Raw genomic sequence first — 14,818 nt, 5'->3', positions numbered from 1 at the left:
AGAGCTTCATTATACTTGAGATTCGCCTGCCCCGAGTCTATACGACACTCACGTTCCAACTTGTCCAGCTCACCAGCACGGACGTCGCGGGCTTTTTGCCATCTTTAAAAACAAAATCAATTAGAATCTGATATTATATTTATGCGGTTCTTCAAATCATCTTCCGATAAATTCAGAATGTTCGTGAATCCCCTCGCTAGTCGCTACACAAAGTTTAATTTCCTTAGTGTGGGAATCGAAAAAGAAAATACAATATGAGGAATTCCGTTCGACCTTTCATTTAGCAGCAACTCCCATATTACAGTGATACGTTACCATATAAGCAGCTTCAGCCTTCTTTCTCTCTTCCTCAGCCGCCTTCCTCTCTTGGACTTGTTGTTCCAGCCCAAGAATTCTTCTGGCTGCCATCATCTTTTTACGATCTTCATAAGCCATATCCTCGCCTTCGAATCTAAAAGGAAAAATAGACTACGTACATATTTCTTTATGATTAACTTTATAGAAAGGAAAGCCTAATTCTATGACCGTCAGATTGATAAGTCAAGGGACGCAGTTTTAATTCCTGGCACGCACGCACCAGTATTTTTTAAGGCTTCCTAACAGCGGTGAAGGGAAACTTCGTGAAGAAATATACCTAAGATATACGTCTAAAACCTACGGGCGGTTTAAAACTGCAACACTAGGTTGCACATCAACCATACGAAAAAAAGGTGGAGAGTTCGATGGGTTCCTCACAGTAAGATAATAAGTCTAATCAATCGAAGACTTACTTCTGTGCACTGGACAGCCCGACTGGTTCCCCATCGCCAGCTCTTGGAGGCAGCTGCTTTCTTCAGAACCTCAGGGTCGTTCAGATCATATTCGCGCCTGTCTTCGAACCGCTGATACTTTCTGACGGAATGAGTCGATTTCTACACCGATACGACGTCGTTCCTAAGCATAATTTAATAGATTATGTTATGTTATCTTTATTCATATTGAATGTGTGTCAATTCTTAGGCTGAATAAACACTCTTTTGATTCTTAAAAATGAAAATTTTGAAATTGAACTCGCTCTTATAGATTCGGACACTTTCTAATCATCACCTACATATATATCAGGCTGCTTCTACGAGTGACACGCGGCTCTAGTGGAAACTGTATAGGTAACCTCCATCCATTTAATAAGGACAAAATGAGACTGCACCAGTTTGACAAGAGCATATGTAACTCGACAAGTAATATTAAATTAAAACCTCTTTCTCTCTTGCTTCGAGTACGACGGCCAGGTCACTATCCTTGATCATCTGCGCAGCGAAGGCCAGGTCCTTCCTGACCTGTTCCTCTCGTTCCGCCTTCTTCTCGGCGATCTGTCTCTCCAGGAATGGAACATCCACCTAAAATATAACATTTCGTCAAGTGGACTTATGTCTTTTTTATGGATTGGACTGCTATAAACTTTATTTTGAACAATTTTATTTGCAAGGAGATTATAGTCAATTGTGACTATACAACGTAGAGCTAATTCATGTTTTTACCGTTTCCTTATTTAAAACCTTATTGTTCCGCTATCTGTCCGTCCGACTGACATCAAGCTGTGTCGGTATTTCTTTGCAGTTTGTTTATGTAATGGATTAGGAATCCTTCAGGCGCGACTCGCACTTGGCCAGTCATTTAAGGATTAGAGTTGGTTCGTGTATCACAAAAACAGAAGAGAGTAATATGGATGGTAACTTTAAACTTGTTAGTAGTACCTACACCTCTGCCTACTATAATAATACATGAATATTAATAGTCGACGACGTATAATTATTAATAAACTCTTTAAGGAAAATAACTCACCTGTCTCCATTTCTGTCTCTTTTAATCAATAATTTCTGTCTTTTAATTGCATACACAAAATAGTTGGTTGACTTACCCCAATTTTCCTGTTCCTTGCGTTGAAGATCCTGGATCTCCTCTCCAACTCGCATTGTCTCCTCCTTTCTCTATTCTGAGCCTCCTTCCGGTCTTGCTCGTTAGCGATCTGTAATTTCATCATTTTTCAAACTTGGTAAGGTCAAAATACTCTAAAAACTTGAACACAAAACTGAAGTACAAAATTCCGCGCTGCGAACGAATTAACAAAACTCGTTGCTATGGCAACCATTAGCTTTTGGTGTTTTGTCGAAGATTATGATTGTTTTATGGAAAAGAGGTTGGTTTGGTTCCAATTTAAACTCATACTTCTCTGCATTGCTTATACGAAAATATGAAGTTAAGTAAGTTTGTACATTTTAATGTAAATTGTTTAAATATTAGCTCGTCAAATTACCTGAGATAATTATTTAATAATGCTACTTTCCCCCTTTTAACTACGTTTGCCGTGACCAACAGGGTCCTTAATTGCTACCCATTTAACTTTAAAACCTTTATACATTGTGGAGTACGAACAAGCTATTGAGCATATGTTATGTAGGTACGCCTCTAAAATCAAATTTTGTGTTTATGCTTTAAAGACTGAAATATTTTCAGAATTTTAACGCTATGTGAAAATATATGCACACCGTTTTGATATTAACTACTAAAAGAATCCAGAAATAAATAAAACAGCTTTAATAGCAACATCATTTGCATAACTACCAAAAAAATACCATTTCTAGAAAGGAATGTTGGTAGAGAATCGCATTTTTACGGCTAGCAACACGGACTGCGGATAAGTTAAGGTGTACGTCGCAATTGTCGGCCCACTCGCTCGCGTAGATTACAAACCACGCCAGTGCGCGACACACCGCCGTCGAAGCAACACGCCGCGTGTTTGTGAACAAAACGCCGTATTACATGTGCGTACTACTACGTACGATTATTTACACACGTATTTTCATAGTGTCAAAAAAATAAATAAATAAGAGTGTTGTGTGATGAATTTTTGTTTTTGTGTTATGTGACGGAATTATGACAAGTGTGTTGAAGAAGTCAAAAGGAAGTAAAGGTAAATCTGAATCCATGCAAGAAGACCTTCCTTCGAGATGGGGGGTTGTCTCCCGGGAAAGTAAATCGGAGGACGTCGCGAAACTGATCAAATGCATCGACGACAATATTATTGGAAAGGGGAACTCCTATTGTGGACCCTTTGGCCGGAGGAAAGGTAAGTTTCATTCATTTTTTAATTCTCATAATACATTACTACTATCATACTTCGGTGAAGCCACTAGAATAATAACGACTGTATTTGCCAAAATCTGAACGGAAGCTCAAAAAGATTGACATTTTCATTCTTGAATAATTTATTAAGCACTGTCAAAATAATTTTGTTGACATGTTTCATTAACAAATGGTCAAATAAACTCAATGTCGCGCGCCTAATGTATGGTAACCGATTCGCATTGAATATTCAAATGAATTAGCATTAGTTATTTCGACAGGTTAAAACGATGCCAATGTGTCATGTTCCCGGCTTGTACAAAAACTAAAAATAGGAGAAACATGTGTTGTTGCCTCATAGCCGGCAGCTCGTTAAACTGTTGTTTAAACTATCAAGGTTAGGTTTATAACACCTATTATTCCGCAAATATTTTTTTATCTATCCTTTAAAATAAGGTAAAGTGTAGTCTTAGCGGTAGCGCTCGAAATTCATAATAGACACGATGATTGTCCAAAAATACAATAAAACCTCTATATTCGATAACTATTGGCTGATAATACTGCACTACTCCTAAACCAGGAAGTGGGGATGTAAAAGGCTTATAATTTTATGATCTTGGATAATATAACTTGTTCGTGACCTTGCCTTGATAACGACCTAATTCCGCTTATCATTTGTTTTTCTTTAATATGTTTGTGCAAATTAATTGATCCGGTCTTAAGGGCCAGAGTGGTGGTAAAATGTTTGTATTCAACAAGCATAGAATTGTAGGACGAAATAATATTTATATTTAAATTAACAGTGGTTAAGGAATCTGTAAATTGCGTTATTGCTAATGGTAACCGAAATATTAATTATTGTTACGAATCACAATGAAAATATTTACGTTTTTTTGATAGTTTCATTGATGAATTCGTTTTTAAGTTATACGGGTATAATGCGCACTAAAGCCTGCAACGAATCGATTTCACAGGAGTTAATTCTTCAACTGGCCGAACTCATTTAGCGATATCTTTGTTTTAGTTTTTGTTCTCAATAGTTACTGAGGGTTACCGTTTGGTCTATATATACGTGTGTAATATATGACGTATACGTTAGACTTCAGTTTTAAGAAGGTTTTGCTCTATTTTAAACGTTTCTAGTATGCAGTAGGCTTTAATAGATAGTATAGAATCTCCGAAATTAATAAATACTAAAAAATATTGCTAAAGAAAGTATGCTTTAAAACAACTGATTCATTTTGTGCCCGTTTTCTTTGACACATTAAGCCCTCCCAGCAGGGTTTAATTAAATCTAGACATTTTATTTGTTCCGGACATTTACTAAACAAAGCTTTAAGCTAACAAAATAAACCGAAACAATGAGTTTGTCTTGAGCAGCGCTGTTGTTTAAATTAAAACAGATTAAGGTTAGGTCCTCAAAGAGATCCCGCAAGTTCTAAGGATGGACTTAAATGAGTCTGTATACATATTTTTTCGAAAACTAGAAGTATCATAGTACGAAAATGCTTATAAAAATGCCATATGAGTACATCTTAAACATCCCAAAGAACAATTGATTAAATAAATCTATCTATCTTCCGCTGATCCAGGTATTAAACAATTTGAGTACTTATGACCTTCAAGCTTGCCAACATCCCTTTATATTTGTTGCATGACAAATGCAAGCGGTTTACGTAATTCCCTAATGCGTCGGTTGTACACTTGAGAACTTAAGGATGAAAGCAAAACTCCGTACCACATTCCTTAAAGCAAAACTGCTGAAGATTTGGAAGAGATTCTGCTCTATATATATGTAAGGCGGTATCTCATTTCCATAACTATAGTTATCTTACCTTCAGATATACCCAGTATGGTCTTTCAATGAGCTCTTGCTTTTTGGCTTATTATTAACTGATGCTCGCTGCAAAAATATTACCCTCATTTAACGAAGTCGGGTAAAAGTAGCCTGGGTTAATCCAAGATTTCAGCTTCCTTCATACCAAATTGTGGGTGTACAACGACACACACTTACGTACTTGCGCATATAATGAGTGTGATGTGTTAAATGATAGCCGCGAGCGCCAAATTCCCATCGTCCCTCATGTATTTGGCACAATCAATTACTGGCCATCAATTATTGTCACATCGATTATTTGAAAACAGAACAACATCGTAAATATTATATTTTATGTTGCCATGATAGGTTTATTAGTAGACGTGTTATAATTTACTAAACGTTATTGTTTATTATGTTGGGCTATTTCCTCATCCCAAGAATACATGCCAGTTGTTGCATTACGTCTTTTACATTATATGTCATACCTATTTAGTCGTTATATTAGGTAATGAAATGTTTCCATTGGATATTGGTGCTTTATTGCAAACTTTTATTATAAGATGACACAACCAGACTCAAAACAAGCATTTCTGAATCAGACAAAATTGTTCAAAGCGGGGATCGACAAGATTTTCTTTTCTTCTTGTCATATCATCCCAAAATTACCCTTGTTTCGAGTATAACTTATATAACAACTATTTGAACGATTTCGTTTAACTCGGCATAGTTATTAGCACTTTTTTCCTCAAAGTATTCAAGGAAAAAAGCTCAGTGAAAGGAGTTCACTCCGAAAACAGGTTTCTACGTTGGAACTGGGAGCAAAAACCTGGACGTTTTAACGTTCCGATCTTCCCATCTCTCGAAAGTATTTACGAGTTCACTTGTACCTTACATTAAAGAGTTCTTACAAAGACTTAAGGTCTCCGGTTATCTGTTCATTAACTAAGAGGTTATTGATGTCTAGAGGTCACGAGATAATGGTTGTCTGTAAACGTACCGCGAGTTCTAGAGATATGTTCAGTGTTTTATAAAATGAGATCGCGAGGTAATCATTTGATTTAGTTAAACGCATTGCTTATAAACCTAACCAGAAATTGTTAAGCTAACCATGTAATCAGTGGGTTTGGATAAACCTTCATTTCTACAGAAATACTGTTTAGATTCTTATTACTTATTCGATTAACTTTACCAATCGGAAATACTTCTATCTATAATTTTACATTTCATCAATGATTTTACTAAACAAATACGATAGCTAATATCTACAAAACAAATCTTTGAACTAAATAGCGAACAAAGGGTACAAATAGGAATAATTACAATAGTATTGTCAACAATAGGTACCTCAGTGTCATGTTACAATTCAAATAGAAGTGCATACAGAATTTAATTGAACGCGTTGTGAGCGCGGAAATAGGAGCGAATCGCGCACGCAATGTCCCCACGTTTTTAGTCACGTGTAACATTAGTCATTTGTCACATCATGGTAAATAGTCACCTCACTCATGTTACAAAGGGAAGTATCAATGATATGGTCGTTATGCTTTTGTTTGATATTTTATGACTACAATTAAATTTACTGATGTAGGTACATTGAAAACCATGTTTCTTTATTTTTTCTTTAGTTGATTCACCAGGGATTTTCTCAAAAGCCACAACACTCAACAAGCTTACTTAAAAACTGTCTTGTTTATATATTTATCATCCACAATCAATACAAATCCAAGACATCTTAAGAACTGCAACTCATTTGCAGCAGAACATAGTATACATTTTACAAATAAACAACATGTTGAATGTCGATCTATCTTCAGAGTCACCGCAGACGATAAATCAAAGTCCTCTTTTGTCATAAGGACAAAACGCGGTCTGAATGTGAAGAGCAAAGATTTGCGACACACGTCGCTTGGAGACAGGATTAGCATTCAAATTAAGGACACTTGTGAACTCGTACCAGATTTCACTGTCTGGAGACGAATGGAAGAACTTAGTTATCATTAATTTTAAAAAGAAATATGCTTGGTATTGTTTCTTTGAGCACAGAATTTGGATGATAAATTGAACTTTATTCTGCAAAACCAATTGTATGTTCGTAGTTGTTTATTATTTTATTAACCGATGCCGATACCTTTTGCCATTGGCTTTTTATTCCTGAAAATTAAAATTTATCGTCAAGACCATTTAAAAAACAGAAAATGACTTTCATAGTTTATATATGCCTTAACATTGACTTTCATCAACAACTATAAAGTAACTGCTTGGAAAAGTTTGACTATTGAATCTATGATTAGATCTAGATATGGGACTTAGCAATGATTCTGATAACGCGTCATCTATAGATATTCCATGACGTAAAGAAAACAAATAGGACTTAATATTGATTATTACCTGATAATCTGATAAAAATGGTCTTTAAATAATAGCTGTCAATTAAATAACAGGCAATGTCAATGATAACGAACGAATTAGGAGTAAACAGTATTGTTAGTAAGAAAAATAAATCGAAAGTCAGTTTTTATTACAGTTTTGGTCGTTAAATAATATTCGGATTTTCCAATTTTGTGAGCGATGAGTAATTTAATCTATGTAAGACGATTCTTGATTGGTTTTGTAAATAAATTTGTATATTGATTTCTTTAAATAATCGTGTTTTTTTTTCTATTACGATCAGTCTTTTATATTTTTTATCTTGTGTTCAAATTCGACATCCGGTAGCGAACCCAGTTACCTGCCTTGTGGTACACCTTACGTCAATCACGACACCGACTTTGAACTTCAGTATTCTATAATTCAATGCCATTCGCAGGCCACTGAACAACTATTTGTTGTATTGTTTGCTAAGTACCATTGATTTAGTATTTTGTAACTTGACTGCGATTTTCTTTTATTGACAGAGTCGAAGGCTTGACTAGGATTAAATAATTATAATGGATTTTTAATAATTTCGATTATTGTTTTAATTTCATAAAGTAGTAGTTTAAGTGTATTGTAGTGAAGTAATAATAGGTAGTAATGTTTATGTGCACTAAATAAAAAAAAATGCTTACCTATAAACTTTTAAAGAATGTCCAGTTTATTTAGAAATAAATTATTGACGTAAACAAAAAAATAAAGAAGCATCTTAACGATAACCAGTGTATAATATCAAAACAGAATCTCAATTAGGTAAGAATTTATTAGCGTGACACTTCCTGTAAATAAAACAGTTACGTCAGCTAGTTGGCAACACTGACACGGTAATAAATCTCGGCGATATGACTCAAAATAAACTGTACCACTAAACTAGCAACCCACAGTTGGAACAACAGTTTAATTGTCGAAATGACCATAGCTTGTGCCAAAGCTGCTATACAATCATTATGAATACATTTCAGTTTATTTATTCTGTTGATAACATAATAAAACATTCTTATATCTTATTATTTATATAGTGAGAGGATTTGTTACTGGTTATAATAAGATATATGTCATTCATCATCATATCAGTCTTTCATTTTTCGGATGGGAAATCATCAAATGATTCCTCCCACTTTGGGTTGAGCGGAAAGGAGTGTCGGACTTCTACTGAATAAAACCCACCCATGTTAATAAAAATAGGCTTTTTGTATACCGGGGCCGTGGTAATTCTTGCGGAAAACTCAGAACCCTGACAGCTTTTATTCACTCACGGCTGCCTGTTGCTGTCTTATTTCTGCAGGAAACCGATCTAGACATAACTTCTGACATTTCACGTACTTATTTGACGGATGGCAAACAGCTACGATGCTGTAATTAGGCACACGCATATTTTTAAATTTCAGATCATTCAAAGAACAGTTCCTTCATGTATATAACAATTTATTTTACTTTTATGGAATCTTTACAATCTGCAAAAGGTTTATGGATATTCAATTAAACCTCTTAAATGTAAAAACATAGAGGAAAATATGAGACTGAGTTTATAAGTGTTGTTTTTGCACGATTCAGTTAACAGAGACATAAATTATCATTTGCCTGGAAAATATTGAGTAAACGAACTACTTAGGTATTGAGTATTGGAGATTTATTGCGGTCTTGCTTTTCATTCTGAATGAGGAAAGGAAATATTAAAACTATGAATTGAAAAGATCCTCAATTTTACTTCGGATAAAAATTCATATTAAGTATATATTTTTGCACTTACACGTCTTCTATTCATCTTGGAATTTAAAAAATGATCCATAATTTTCTTGGCTGATATTCGACAAGAAAATCCCTATCCTAAAGAGTTACGATAGCATTTATTATGAGAAACATATGTTACAGAATCAATACCTTGACTTCTTTTAATATATTAAATTTGATTTCACGCTTTAAATACTCCCAAAACGCTAAAATCTCATTGTCAAATTCAGTTCAATACTGACTAAATTCCTAAAAAGATACCTTGACTAATCCATTTTGATACCTATCAAATTATATTTCAAAGGCCATACAACTTACAATTATAATCATTAATTGCGCTTATTACATTGTCATGTTGCTATAATCATAAGGCTGGATGATAAATGATTGATATATAAATAAGCCATCAATGTCACCGGTAAGGTTCAGGGTAAGGAAACTAGTGTACGGTATCTAGTGACAAAGTGACCTTATGCCAACACCTTGAATGAGATCGATTTAATTTATGTGTAATACTGGTACTGGAATTGCAAGGAAATATACTCATACTCTTACTATAAGCTTTCAAGCGTTACTGATGTTCAGAACAAGCGAGACAGAACTAGCTAAGCTTCGTCTAGCGTGGCGTGTTGTCTCGCTTCAATAATTTCAAAAGTCCTACTTAGGGATTGCTTAGTACAGGTGTATATTGATTTCTGAGTACATTATTACTGTACGGTGAGAAACTGATATAATGTATTTCAAATATCATGGCCGTTCAGCCCTCGTAGGCAAGTGGCATTTCTACAAGTAATAATGATAGAATTCTCGCGAATGTACGGAAGGTTACTTCTGGATAAGTCACTTTTTAGTAAAAAGGTTTTATGCTTGGATGCAAGAATAAGTTATGAAGTTAGATGTTACATGTGGTGAGGATTTTGTGTACAAATGAATTTTATGAAAAGAGATATTTTGCAAATATCTGATGATGACGGAGAGCTGAAGATCGAGCTCAGTGGCGTACCATGGGAGAGGCCAATGTCCGGTATCGGAGTGAGACGGGATCATGATAATAATGATGGTGGGTATAATATAAATAATAACAATAGGTAACATAACAGCGGTTTTTGGTGCGAAGTGTAAATGAAGAATTGAGAAAGGATTTCGGGGAGCCTTTTCCTACACGTGCCACTGATGATGGCAATAAAATAAATAGTAGTATTATTATATTAGCAGAAACTATTATGCATACTAGTAAAATGTTATTTAGTTACGATATTTTTATTATATATAAATAGCCAGATTATGATAAAAATACAAGCGAACGATAGTAGGAAAAATGATAAACTATTTTGAGCTTCTTTTAAAGTGCTGATAAAAACTCAAATATCTCGTTTGGTCACGTTTTGCGATGAAAAAACTAATCTCGAATTCGGACGGAAATAAATTTATGAGAAACCATTAACTGTGGAGAAATAGATATCACTCTGCTTTTAAATAAGACTTGTATAAATAGATTATGGTGTACTAAATACATCAGATTTTACGTTGCTCTAAAATAGTAAAATGTTATATTTTGATATGAATACATAAGTACATGATTTTTTTTACTGGCTGTTTTTTTAACATCCTTTTATCCCAGAATTAGGAAGTAATTATCCTTTATACTATAAAAAATACATAAATCTAGAAAACATGATCTCCGAGTCCCTATCACAACACCGTCTTAAAGTAGAATATAAGAAAGAGATAACGCTACAACCGCGTGTTGCTCTATTTCGCATCCGCAACTTCTATAATGTAACTTAAAGAGATGGTAGCAGGCAAACTACATCTATTAGCATCAAAACTCGTTTAATAGTTTGAGTGGAAGTTTTCATCCACATTGTATCCACGTGACTGCTATGATCGCGTGAATCTGATAATGATCACTCGTAGACAATATGGCGTCGAGATAATGTCGTTGCAAACAATGATGTTGTTTTTAATTTGTTGTGCAGCTGTTAATTAGGTTGTATGGTGTATTTGTAATTGAAATTGATTCATTGAAATGAAATCTTATTTGTGAAACTTTAAAAGAAAAGAAAAAGAAATAACTTTTATTACGTGCTTGTGACCCAGAAATACATAAGGACGAATTGTACAAAATTGAGACATTAAGGTAAGAATATGCGTCGCAAACACGCAATACGGCCGTCGCTCAGCTTAATGCTGCAACCCTGAGAGAGACAGAGTCACAGCGCTGATTTTCAGCGATAGCCGACGTCCTAACGTGATGACGTCAAATGGGTAGTATATATATATAGATTAAAATAAAATAAATATAATGTTAAAATTACATATACATAGAACAAAGTAAATAAATAGAATATTAAATCATGTAATATCTGCATGTGCGTAACTAGCATTAAAAAGGTATATTAAAATGGCATGGCAACAATCAGATAAAAGTTATTAATCTGTGCCATGTTGGAAGTTTGGAAGTCGTCTGAAGTCTTATTCTTATGTTGGTATAACTTAGGTTTTAAAATGTATTAAAGAAAAGTGCTCTTGCTATCTTTCACAACAAAGGTAAGTATAAAAACCGGAATTCCATATTACTCAGCCATCTTTTGTCGGAATTCTAGCAAAAGAAAATAAGCTTTGTACCCTACGTTTTATAAATTCGATTTGTAGAGTTATATTGGCATTGCTTTCATTCATGTAAAACATCAAAGAAAACCATAAATACAAACATTCTTGGTCATTTTCTTGGAACAATAAATGAACACGCTTTTCAGTTTCTCGTTACATGCATGTGCAAAACTCAAAGACTCGTGAAGGCATATTTTCCGTCAAACCCGCAAGCATTGCTTCAATTGCTTTCAATGCGTCAAACCGAAAACCATATCTTATGGAATAGTTTTTAGAAAAACGAAATACCAGCTTCACTAACAGCTGACGCATTTAGTAACACATGCCGTCCGTTTGACCTGACATAATACATATGAATAATTTATCGGGCCCGCCGATACGAAGGTCGGCTTGCACAACGACTACCTACTTACTCACTCACCTAGCTACATGTAACATGAGGGCCTACCACCTCTACCACCACGTTCTATAGTAATATTAGTGCAGTTGTTGAAAAGAGACAGCGTATTACACTGTAGAGCTTCGTCTCTTTCCCACAATTGGAATGATATTTCTTTAGGATGTTGCCATATTTGGTGGTAGACGCTCAGGTCGATATTTTATATGTACATATACCTAGATGGTAATGGCTGGGAAGAAGCTCCAGTAACACAATTAAATCAGTTTTTAGAATTAACGAGAATTTTATAATGGAAATTGGATTGGAAATAGCCATCCTGGTTCAAATGAGGTAGTAAAGCTTGTTTACCTAGGCTTTAGAACGAGTGAAATGCTTTATTAAAAAAACCTAATATCATTTGAAAGAGAATAGGGTATTCGCAGTACAGTAACGAACGAATTGGACCTACTCATAGTTTAGAATCAGGTTATAAATAATAACGACTATATTGTTTCTTGAAATTGCATTACTTTGATCTCATCTTAGCATCACACTTTGACAAAAGCAACTTATTTTTTTACGATCTCGTAGTACGGGCACTGTTGACCTTAAACTGACTTAAAGTTTTCTCTAACCATAATAACAACAAATTTATACGTATGGAAATTATGTAAGGAAATGAAATCATGAGTATTACGAATACAATTCCTTTAATTAACTAATTATGGTATTCGCTGTTTTATTCACAACGCTTTCGTAATTCAAGTGTTGATTAAGTATCGCTAAGAATGTATGCTCACTGGCAACTAAACAGTTGCTTGTAACAGGTCCGCAACTGTCTTCCAAGTAAAACAATCTTTTTGTATGATTCCATGATTTCGGTATGATTTGCAAAGAGTCGCCAATAAAACAGTTTCGTTTTAGTTGAAAGACAGTCTTCCAGCTGTCCTTCAACAAAAACGAAACTGTTTTCTTGTTAATGAGTGGCACTTACAGGTAAAAAGAAGTGCTTGTATTACGTATTGCGAATTTGCGATTGTGCTTTTGATCTATGATTCAGTTTTAACTTAAACGTTTTTTGTCACGTTTATCACTGACGAATAGTGACGAAGCATACTTATCCTCAACTTATCCTTAACTTTATGCATTCAGTCTCTCCTGAAAGCAGGATATCTTAAGAGAAAAAACAGACGAACACTTATCATTCGCAATTTCGAAATATGGTTCAGTAGTTAAGCTTATATAAAACTTATACTAATCGTGACAAATATGTAAATAAAAAGGCAAACAGGTATATTAAAAGTGCGTTAGTTATAAATTCTCGTTGATCGATCTGACATAAATTGTAGGTTGAATAATAACAACATAATATATTTCTTAACCATTATAACTTTAATAAAACCTACATTCAAACGGAAATGGTTTACATTTCAAGTTAATAATTATATAAACTGTTGGCTAGAAATAATTGTGTAAAATTATAGGACGCCATGTTATCTCAATGTTAGTTCATAATGATTGAGTGATCATCTTTTAGCTGCCATTTATGGCGGCAATTTTGTATTTAGAAAAGGTCATCCGAACTTTATGGAGGTTATTTTTTTTTTGAGTCAATGACACGATACGTTCATCCCAACGCGAAGTTTAATTAAAAGAGTATAGTCGTATACAGTAGAATGATTTATGTTTATGCTATTTTTTTTATTCGTAAACAATATCTATGTGGTATGCTTAAATTTGATCACCGCCTTTAAAAATTATGGTTTTCAATTCGTCCGTATATGCGTATGTATGTTCAACGTAAAATGTAATTAAGTTTTGCCCAGTATTTTTTATTTTGCTTTATTGTAAATTTGAGAGACGTATTTTTAAACCAATTCAAAAGCTATATGGACCCGCAGATTAACTAATTTCTGAAAAAAACAGATAAAATATATTTAACTTTCAAAAGCTCATTTTCTTTTAAGGTCATTTAATCTTTGTTTAAAGTAATTAAGTATTGTAAAATTAATAAATATGAGGATAGTAATCACATTTGTGGCGTTTTTGCCACAAAGCGTATCACATAAAACCAGATAAGTAACCAATTGTAATAAAACTGAGACTTAAAAGCTTTGCATTGTAGGATTTGTGGGTTTGTGAAGCTCAACAGATTTTTATTCGCATTATATTTTATTCAAAAACATGAAATTCCACTTACAAAAAGACAATTGCAAGTTCGTTATAAATAACACAAAGAAAAAAGGAAAAATTCAAATATTGAAGGCATTTTTATTGAGATAGACACATCATTAGATTGACAATTTGACATAAAAGAAACTCCTTATCACTCATAGTAGACGTTTACAAAAAAAGAATGTCAGTCCGCCATTAATAAAATATGACCGTTAACACGGGGTCGACGACCTCCTTTAGGCGGCAGGCAGTCTGGCGAAATGTATAATCAATGTATTAACGTTAAAGGAAAGCACTTTTTATTACGCACGGTATTTGATCATTTAGTTGGTTGAATTATTTATTATTAATCCATATGTAGGGTTAAGAAGGTATCTAACTAAGAGGTCTAATACTTTTTCAATAACATCTGCTTGGTTCGATTTAGTTTTAGTAATTAGAATCAGGGGGCTATTAGAGTCGCACTCCTGCAACTGCGAGGCAGTGGTAGGCCCCTCTCGTGTTGCCAACTCGTAAATGTTCAAGTATGGCGATGAGTGGTTGTTTTTGAGGCCGTTGCCCAGCATTGGGACTTTTACAATAATTTT

At 34.2% G+C, this 14,818-nt stretch overlaps 1 protein-coding gene and 1 pseudogene across 2 annotated transcripts in view; one reads left to right on the top strand and one right to left on the bottom strand.

The window, feature by feature from the left end:
* Positions 1-194: 194 nt before the first annotated feature.
* On the bottom strand, positions 195-2,078 carry LOC113500098 (annotated as a pseudogene).
* Positions 2,079-2,706: 628 nt separating this feature from the next.
* LOC113500097 overlaps positions 2,707-14,818 on the top strand; it is a 97,516-nt gene continuing 85,404 nt past the window's right edge. For both annotated transcript variants that reach the window (XM_026880774.1, XM_026880773.1), the window contains exon 1: positions 2,707-3,106. In XM_026880774.1, coding sequence (XP_026736575.1) covers positions 2,914-3,106 — 193 coding nt within the window. In that variant the 5' untranslated portion in view covers positions 2,707-2,913. The remainder of the gene's footprint in view (positions 3,107-14,818) is intronic.

The sequence above is a fragment of the Trichoplusia ni genome, chromosome 13 (assembly GCF_003590095.1).
Source record: "Trichoplusia ni isolate ovarian cell line Hi5 chromosome 13, tn1, whole genome shotgun sequence".
Classification (NCBI taxonomy): Eukaryota; Metazoa; Arthropoda; class Insecta; order Lepidoptera; family Noctuidae; genus Trichoplusia; species Trichoplusia ni.
The sequence above is the reverse complement of the archived record's forward strand: the minus strand, read 5'-3'. Positions and strand labels throughout refer to the sequence as shown.